A 9,684-nucleotide genomic window follows, 5' to 3' on the forward strand; every position below is an offset into this window, starting at 1 on the left:
GCCCTAGTGGTCCTAGCGGTAGAGCACTCTGCCAAGGTGCCCACAATCCTGTTACCTGCTGGTTCTCTGATAATTGCTCCTACAACTCGTTGCTTCTACAAGCTCTGGTTCTCTGATAAGGCGCCCCAATTAGAACGTGGCATTTTCTCATGAAATTTCTACAGGTCTCATTCCTGCGTTCCAAACAGGCCACAAATGGGCATCGCAACCGCAAGACTTCTGACAAACTAATGAGAAAATTACCGGCTGAAAGCTAAAGGCGCCACAAAAGAAAACTGAGGGGAATAAAAAGGCAACAAAAAAAGGTAAAAAAAAGGGAGAGAAGATCTATGTACAACAGAACATGCCGATTAGGTTGTTGGTTCTGTGCCAAGAACCACTTTTGACTTTGCTTGAGCTGAGGCTGCTGAGCACAGAAAAAGAAGATGAGAATCTGCACTTGTCCAGCCAGCACACAAACACCTAACACGGTTCATCATCATCACTGCATGTACAAAACTTTTGAGTCTCATCCATCATGCACGTGCTTGAGCAGCAGCAACTAGCATCATAGTCAGAATCCTCAGCTCACAGCTCCAGGTGCTGCTCGTAGCACAGCTCGCTCATGCAGGGGGACAGGATCTCCTCCTCCAGCATCTTCAGCACAGCGCTCATCGATGGCCGCTGCCCCAGGTCTGCGTCGGTGCACATTGCTGCGATGTCCAGGATGGCTTCCACGGCTTCCACCTCCACATCCCCGCACCGCTCATCGATGATATCCTCCAGCCGGTGCTCCCCTGTAAGGGTGTTCAGCTGCAAAAGGCGGTAATGGATTTTGAGGATTTCACATGACTCTTACTCATTACTACTTTTTAAGGTAGAAAATGTAAGGGGAAAAAAGAACACTGCTTACCCAGCCAACAATGTTCAGTCCCTTCTTGATGAAGCATGAATCGGTTGGCCTCTTTCCAGTCACCAGCTCCAGCAAAAGCACTCCAAAGCTATACACGTCTGATTTCTCAGTAGCATGCCCATTTTGCAAGTACTCTGCCACCAAAGTCAGAGTAACCAACCAACCAACCAGTTTCAGTTTCATCAATTGGAGCTGTTCAACATTATGTCTTGAAATACATGTCTACGGATTACAATTTCCTACTGAACATTTTTTACTGTTCTTGTTTAACTTCATGCTGTTGGTAGTTTTGCCCTACAAGATGCATTTTCAATCTTATGTTCCAGACCAGTAAAACTTAATTCCAACTTGATAGCTACTAGATGTTTTTTTTTCCACAGCGTATGAATCACAACAATATCATCCAACTAGCAAGATAAGAGATGTACCTGGTGCTAGGTATCCAAAGGTGCCCGCCACGACAGTGGTAACATGGGCGGCATTGTCTACAAGCAGCCTTGCAAGGCCAAAATCAGAGACACGAGGCTCCAAGCTTCTATCCAGCAGTACATTACTGGCTTTGATGTCCCTATGCACAATCCCAGGAGAGCAATCATGGTGCAGATATGCCAGGCCTCGAGCCGAGCCAAGGGCGATTTTCATACGCGCGTTCCAGTTCAATGGCTGGTCCTCTTGTTCATCTCCTGCCGTAGGCACCACATCATGTAAGCATCAGGTAAGAAGGCATTACACTGGTGTAAAAAATTGCAATCATGATCATGCCAAGAGATGCATAGGCATCCTTACCATGAAGGTAGCAATCCAAGCTGCCCAGTTCAACAAAATCATATATGAGTAGCTTTGCTGTGGGGAGCCGGCAGTAGCCTCGCAAGTTGACAAGATTTATGTGCCTGATGCTGCCCAGAATCTCGAGCTCCTTCTCGAAGGTCCTGTCACGACTTTCGCGGCTGAGGTCAATCCTCTTGACAGCGAATGATGTTCCATCATCCATCACCATTTTGTACACTGTGCCAAAACCCCCACAGCCAACCACATCCTCTTCATCAAGCAGCTCCAACCTTCTAATAATCTCACTTGACGAATATGGAAGGTTCCACTGGTATGTCACAAGCTTTGCACCTAAATGATGACAGCATCATAAGTAAAAATAGTGGTTAGCGGCTGTAATTGGCTTTTTTTTTTATGGAAACAGTAGGAAATGGTGTCAATTCATTACCATCAGGAACAGTTTGCTTGTCCATCTTTACATAGGTTCCACCAATGCTCTTTTTCCTGGACAGCAAGCAAACCCATAGGAATCCAAGTACAGCTATCAAGGCAAGAGCCAAGGTTGACATTGAGCCGATCACAATGCCATTCAGAAAGTGCGATGTCTTGTTGTTATTGATTGGAGAAACACCTATTTGAACCAGAAACAAATAACTCCACCAGTCAGTCACACACATTGCACGTCCACCAAAATCTTGAAAAAACAGTTCAACACTATGATTTAATAGAAATGGAAGACTTGCCAGCTGAAGAGAGTGGATCGGAGTGCGGCAGCACAGCAGGAAAGCCGAGGGTTCCACGGCAAGCCTTCTGGATGGACAGGCCACAAAGCTCCAGATTTCCAACAAACCTGCATCACGTGAACAAATGCATAACAACAATAAATACAGCTATCCAACATCATAACTAGGAACACGCAGGGAAAGAAGGGACAAAGGAGCTTACGAGCTGCTTTTGAAGGTTCCGAGGACACCAACATTTGGGATCTCTCCGGAGAAGAAATTAGTAGACAGGTTCCTGGGAGATTGTAAGTGCGTGCCCTCTCATCAGTTTTTACTTTTACATCATGACCATTGTGTTTCCAACAAGGGCACGCGAGAACATCACACGAAAACTTACAGAAAGTGAAGGTGAGTAAGGCTTCCAATCGAGGCCGGTATTGTGCCCCTCAACAGATTGCTGGACAGGTCCCTGCGATTTGAACACATTAGATAAAATAATCATAACACTGTAAAATTAAAATCACAAGCAGGCAATGAGCAATGGTAATGTGAAGGGCCATACAAGATTGTGAGGTGCACAAGCTCGCCAATCTCTGAAGGGATGCCTCCTTGCAGGTAGTTGGCTCTCAGGTAACTGAGCATACACATAAAAGAAGTAAACATTTGAACACTCTGCCGATTCAGCTTAACAAATCAACGACACTGGACTTGACAAATACTAGTAGTAAATAGATCATACTAGTAGTATCTTACATTGCCCTGAGCTCGGTGCAGTTCTTGATCTCTGCAGGGATTGGGCCGTGCAAGCTGTTCTGGTGCAGAGCTCTGAAAAGGGAAAAAGCCCATCCGTCAACAGGCAGCAGCATAAATACATTCAGAGGCAGCACACAAAAAGAAAAAGACAATGCAGTTGGTATCACAGATATGTCTGCCTTTTTATTCAGGGAAATACAATACTACTAAATCTAACAAAAACAGTGAAGAAAAAACATTTGATCCTAGAAATCGTTCAAACAAGCCTTACAGTCTGTGCAGCTTGTCGAGCCTCCCGATGCTGGGCGAAATGATGCCCCCGAGCTGCATGTATGGGAGGTTTCTGCACAGAGAAGAGCACGCACGCGCATGGCGCATTATTGTTATCGTTATTCATCAGTGGCAAAGAAAAGCAAAGCAAAGCAAAGCAGGGGACAAGGAAGGAATCCAAGAAGAAGGCGTCGGTAGCCGAGCCATGAGCACACATTTGGGGGGGCATCTGATTCAAATAACCGAGGCAACCAAAAGAGAGAGAGAGAGAGAGAGAGACAGAGAGAAAGAACTTAGAAAGGGGAAATGTTAAGAGAATATGGGAGGGAGGGAAAGAAGAAGAAGCTAGAAATGGGAAGAGGAAGCAGATGGGGCGAGGAGGAACGCACATGGATTGGACCCTGAGGTCGGGGACGGAGCAGGAGATGCCCTCCCAGCCGCAGGGGTTGGGGTCGCTGGGCCGCCAGCTGGTGAGCCGCTGCACGGTGGCGTTGAAGGCCAGCTTCAGCTCCAGCAACGCCTCGCCTGGAAGCACGCAAGCAAGCAAACAAGAAACGGTGGGTCAGCACTCAGCACTCAGCAAGGGGACAACAATAGCATCGCCGGGGCTGGCTGAAGGAAATGCAGTAAGCAGACGTACCGTCCGGGGCGAGGGCCATGGCGGCGGGCGTTGAGGAGCGTAAGAGGGCGAAGGCCATGGCGACGAGGACGGCGCGCAGGCCCGCCGGTCCCGGTCCGCCCTGGCAGCGGGTGCTTCTCCCCTTCCTCTTCCACCTCCTCGCCTCATTCTTGTCCATGGCGGAGGCGGAGGCGTGTCTTGCCTCTTGGGAGGGTTCGAAGGAGGAGAGGGGAGCAGTGGAGTGTGCGAGAGAAGGAAGAAAGGACAGAGGACTGAGCCTAGTGACCCGAGTGAGTGCCTTTAATTAGGTCTGAGCTCTGACGGGAAAAAAGGCTGACCCGGATGGACGTGCTTCCCGTGACTTGGCCCACTGGCGAGTGGGTCCACATGCTGTGGCGCCTGCTTGGGCCCAGATGTCAGCGAGAAGTTCCGCGTAGGCACGGCCCACGACGTATGCTTTTGTTTGTTTTTTCTCCCTCCCCAAGCATAGAGTAGAAGACAGAGATTTGAGTAATTTAGAAAAGCTTTTATGCTATGCTATAAGCCTTTCTTCCTATTTGAGAAAAGAATGTGATAGATTGTCAAAGTCAAAATATTGTTACTATCCCATAAAAAAAAGTATCGTCGTTACTACTATAAATCTGATTAGTTGTTTATATTAGTTTTAGTAAGTATAAGATCTTATGCAGTCATACGTAGTGTCTCGATGTTTTGTTATATTGTACAGGGAAACTGTATTCGATAAGTGTTTGGTTATTTACATTTTGTTATATATATTCACCTTCATGTTCTAATTGAGACCTCATGCTTCTAGTAGAGGTACGACGGATAAGAAGAATATTTCATTATGTGTATGCATCAGCTTGTGAAAACCTGCATTATCCAATAAGATAAATCTAGCGTACTGGCTAATGCATCCCTGGACCTGTTTTCGTCACGTTCGTTTGGCCTTATTTGGCTGATAAATCATAACTGAAAGAACTGTTAACTGATTTGGTACGAGAGAAATATATTGTTCGTTGGCTGAAAAGTATGGTTTATAAGCCAAACAAGCCCAAACAAACCGGACGTTGAACTATGCATACCCCACCATAAGAAAAAGACCAATTAAAATTTAATGCATAAGTCTGCATACAAGCTAATACGAACAACTAATCAGACTTGTATATGTTGAGTTGTTACGGTGAATAATGTTTCCAAAACCCAACTCCTGTACATGGTCACGTATCATCAATTTGGTTTTGAGATTCTACGCAGTTATTTTGTCATAATCGTAAATATTCAACCCCTACTCGATCGGCCTTTTATCTACAAAGCCATCATATAACACGCAAAAATGCTTAGCCGATTTTAGTGATGGTTTTGTAGCTGTTAAAAAGGCTAAGGCCCTGTTTAGTTTTCAAAAATTTTCACCCTAAATTGTCACATCAAATCTTACGACACATGAATAGAGTACTAAATATAGACGAAAAAAAACTAATTGTACAGTTCTCGGCAAAATCGCGAGAAGAATCTTTTAAGCCTAATTAGTCCATGAAAAGCCTTAAGTGCTACAATAACCCACATGTGCTAATGACCGATTAATTAGTATCATTAGATTCGTCTCACAGTTACCTGATGGGTTCTGTAATTTATTCCTTTTTTATTAGTATCAAAAACTCCTCCCGACATCATTCCGATACATCGATGTGACACCCAAAAAATTTCATTTCGCGAACTAAACACACCTAAGGTAGGCGAGTCAAGCTTTTTTTTTTTTGATGTTTGGATTCGTCGAATAATCGTAAATATGCAAGATGTTTGAGGAAAACGAACGGAAATCAAACATTGGAATGCGTGCGTGGAAACTGCTCCCGTTTGAATGTACGCAGGCTAGTACTGCCACTCATCATCGGATCGGATCGCGGGGGTGAAGTGGAGTAATGAATGAATTCCTGGCCTGGCCCACCACTCAGGTGCCGGATTGGCCTCGTACGGACCGGACAGCGGAGGGCAGTCCTCGACCGGACCAAACTAGCCGTTGAAGATGAACGCGAGGCTACCTAGGCCTGGTTTAGATCACCTCCAAATTCCAAGTTTTTTCACTCTCTCTTCATCACATTAATTTTTAACTGTTTACATGGAGTATTAAATATAGGTAAAAAAATAATTAATTGCACAGTTTAGTTGGAAATCACGAGATGAATCTTTTAAGCTTAGTTGGTCCACGATTGAACAATATTTACCAAATAAGACGAAAGTGCTACTATTCATCGGGTTGCAATTTTTTGCAATCTAAACATGGCCCTAGTTTATTTATTGGTTCAACAAATGGTTTATGGGTTGAGAAAATTGGTTTTCACTATATAAATTTATATAGACCTTTCAAAAAAATATATCATTATAATGTTTATTGATAGAAGGATCTTGGGTGAAAATATTGCAAAACTTATACGACATGTGTGACAAAATATGTTCACTCGGATCGCCTATCTACAGCACGTTAGATGGAGATAAGATAACCTGGCAGCAGTGCAATAATCCGTTTATCGAGAGCTTCAGACCTAGAGCAACTCCAACACACTTGCTGGGTAAATGTATTTGAGAAGCCATTTATAGCTATTGTGTTCAAAAAAGCATTCTTTGTCTATATTGATTTCTATTTTTTTTTGCTAGCTATCCCACCATTCTGGTTGCCATATTTTCCTAGCGACTCCTGCTTGCCAACTGTGTTTTACAATTTAGTTAGGTTGTTGTAAAACTCTATATTTTAGATGGGCTTTCTATTTTACATATTGGCTAAATTTCATAATTTAGCATCTAATTTTACCAAATCTCTTGGAGTTGCTCTTATGCCCAGATATCAAAGTCATTTGGCCGCAAAAGCGGTTCCAAGTGAGTGAACAAGGGAGACTTAGGAGTAATATATTACTTATTAATCTTCACTTGAGCTTATCAGTCATGGTACCGTGTTTTTCTCTCACAACAAATCAGCGAACGGTACTTTTCAACATGGCTTTTTAGCGAAGCGAACAGGGCCTTATACGAAATTCACCCTGGTACTTTTCAACATGGCTAGATATCAAAGTCGTTTGCCAGCTCCACTTCCAGCGCCCATGTTCGGACCGCTCCGCTGCCCAAATGCCTGGATGATCGGCCGTCGCTTCTACACCGGCGCCTCATCCACATCTTTCACACCGCTTTGCGCCACACCTCTTCCACGCCGCTCGGATGACTCCCCCGCCTCTTACACACCGGCGCTGCGCGGCCTGCGCCTCCTTCCCACATCGACACCGCCATGGCTCCCGCGCTAGGCCGCTAGCTCTCTCTTCCTCGCTCAACAACCTTACATCCAGATCTACTTTTGCAACACTCAGATAAAATAATTGCAACATATGTTTGAAACAAATGAATATTTGGAACATACATTTGCAACAAATGCAACATTCAGATAAAATACTTGCAACATGCGTCTAAAACAGATGAAACATTTTGAACAAACTCTTACAGCATACGTGTATAACCATTGGAACATGTGCAACATTCAAAAACTACCTTGCAACATCCATATGAAATATCTGAACCATGCCTCTAAAACATGTGAAATACTTCCAAGTGTTGGAAAAGTGCAAACAAGTTTCATCCTCATGAAACTCTTTGTCGGTGTTTCGAATCACCAACTAGTAAGTTTGTGATTTGCGCGTCTAGCCCGGATGGTGTGCTCGGAGTACACAGGAATTTATACTGATTTGGGTGGAATGTCCCTACGTCCAGTCTGTTGCTGCTTGTATTACCGGCACTAGTTTGTAGTAGGAGTTACAAACAGACGAGAGAGGGAGTAGGCCCCAAGTCTCTGGTGAAAGGGTCGAACGGAGTTGAGTCTCGTTGAGCTTGTTCAGCCATTCAGCCATTCAGCCTTCCCTTCGTGGAGCATCCTACTTCCCCTTTTATAGATGAAGGGGAAGGGGAAGGCACAGGTTACATGAAAGAAAGAGAGAGAGAGAGAGAGAGAGAGAGAGAAAAGCGAGGAGGAAGAAGGCCTCCGGGGTCACGGTGCCCTTCATCTCCTTTACGCATGTCCCGTCGGTCCTGTAGATGATGACGGGGACAACTCCACGTCGTGACCCTGTTCATCACTGGCACTATACGTGGGCATTGTCAGCCGGTCGTGGCACTCTATTCTATCCCGACGGGCGGCATGGTTTGCAGATACCTCTGTCAGAAGTCATACGGGGATTAGGTAGCATAGCGCCGGCATGACCGACACTGTTGGCGACATGAGTCCTTAGGTATGGCCTATCGTGGCCATGGGTAACATGAAGACATGCCTACTCCCTTTCTGGTGTTAGAAGTTTGACCCATAGTGGTTGGAGGCGGTACGTACCCTCGTTGGGCGAGGTGGAATCCCCCTTCGAGGGGTCTGGTGAGGCAAAGTCCATGTCCAAGGGGTCGGGCATGATGGAGCCCGTGCCCTCGGGGTTAGACATGATGGAGCCTACACCCGAGGGGTTTGGCGAGATGGAGCCCGCACCCTCGGGGTCAGCCATGATGGAGCCCACGCCCTCAGGGTCGGGCGAGATAAAGCCCGCACCCTCGGGGTCGGGCGAGACGGAGCTCGTACCTTCGGGGTCGGGCGAGACCAAAATACGCTCTTGACCATCCGGGCGAGTTAGCATTTGCAACCATCAGCTTCCTTCTTCCACGTATCCATAATACTAATACCCGACAGTAGCCCCCGAGCCTACGGAGGAGTAGGATACTCCTTCGAAGGCTTTTTCATACTAAAGGATTCTAAGGGTCTTGATCTCCCTTTGTGGGTCGTGGGATGTCTTGGTAGGGTCGCGATTCCTTTTCGTCGCGTTCGGACTCTTCGAGAGCATGCAGCTGCAAGATTTAGGGGGTCGAAAAAGATCTCTCTTGATTTTGACCCCTCCCCCCTTAGGACCCGATCGATCCGCCATTGTCATGCGACTGCGTATTCGGTCTCCTCGTGAGTCCAACTTTCCCTGAGCCCCCGCACGTAGCTAGGGTCCGGTTGAGGGGTCAGCTCATCTTGTGGTCGTCCTCCCTCAAGCATTTTTTGATAAAACAGAGGGGCTGAGCCATGCCATGTTTTTCATGATGGACGAATCATGGTGCTAGGTGAGCTGTTAATGGGCTAGTTCAAGTGGGGTCCCAGCTTCCCGTTCGTAGGGGTCCGGCATGGGTCAGCTGGTGACCGAATCCAAATTCTTGGTGGCCATTCCATATAGTTCATAGGTCCATTCGACCGATCTTAAGGGCTCGTTGCCTTTCTTCGAAGAAAAACCATGGACCGTGCTCTGACCAAGACCCGAACGTGGGCCAAGATGCCTGTGGCTCTCGTGCACCCGGTACCACCCGCTAGCGAGCCCATCCCTTACCACCACTCACTCTAAAGGTGCCCTAGAGCAGTTGTGATCCTATCGGTGGGCCAACCTTCGAACTCCTGGGCCTTAATGGGCCGTGGGAGCATTTTTAGCGCCGTATCCCTTCTTACCTATGGTGGTTTTTGGCCCATCGAGGGGGCGAATCGCTATCTGGCGTGCCCTTCAAGGAGCAGCTAGGGGTGGCATGTGCATGATTCTTAGAGAGGTGATGTGATGAGGCACGATAGGCACGTCAACCTAGGCAGACGGTTTGCCCCTCGCTCTTGTGCCCCA

General features: G+C 46.5%; 1 protein-coding gene across 2 annotated transcripts; it reads right to left on the bottom strand.

Moving 5' to 3' along the window:
* Window positions 1-330: 330 nt before the first annotated feature.
* On the bottom strand, window positions 331-4,280 carry LOC136505280 (LRR receptor-like serine/threonine-protein kinase FEI 1). 2 transcript variants are annotated; one of them, XM_066500429.1, is made up of 13 exons: window positions 4,046-4,280; window positions 3,795-3,930; window positions 3,407-3,478; window positions 3,136-3,207; window positions 2,945-3,016; window positions 2,780-2,851; window positions 2,606-2,677; window positions 2,404-2,510; window positions 2,109-2,291; window positions 1,679-2,011; window positions 1,321-1,575; window positions 893-1,026; window positions 331-792 (listed from the first exon to the last, which is right to left on the bottom strand). In XM_066500429.1, the coding sequence occupies exons 1-13, from the start codon at window positions 4,200-4,202 to the stop codon at window positions 568-570; spliced, it is 1,890 nt and encodes a 629-aa protein (XP_066356526.1). In that variant the 5' UTR covers window positions 4,203-4,280; the 3' UTR covers window positions 331-567. The 2 variants fall into 2 exon arrangements, with proteins under 2 accessions (XP_066356526.1, XP_066356527.1); XM_066500430.1 differs by lacking the exon at window positions 3,407-3,478.
* Window positions 4,281-9,684: the final 5,404 nt, after the last annotated feature.

This window comes from Miscanthus floridulus, chromosome 14 (assembly GCF_019320115.1).
Source record: "Miscanthus floridulus cultivar M001 chromosome 14, ASM1932011v1, whole genome shotgun sequence".
Taxonomy (NCBI): Eukaryota; Viridiplantae; Streptophyta; class Magnoliopsida; order Poales; family Poaceae; genus Miscanthus; species Miscanthus floridulus.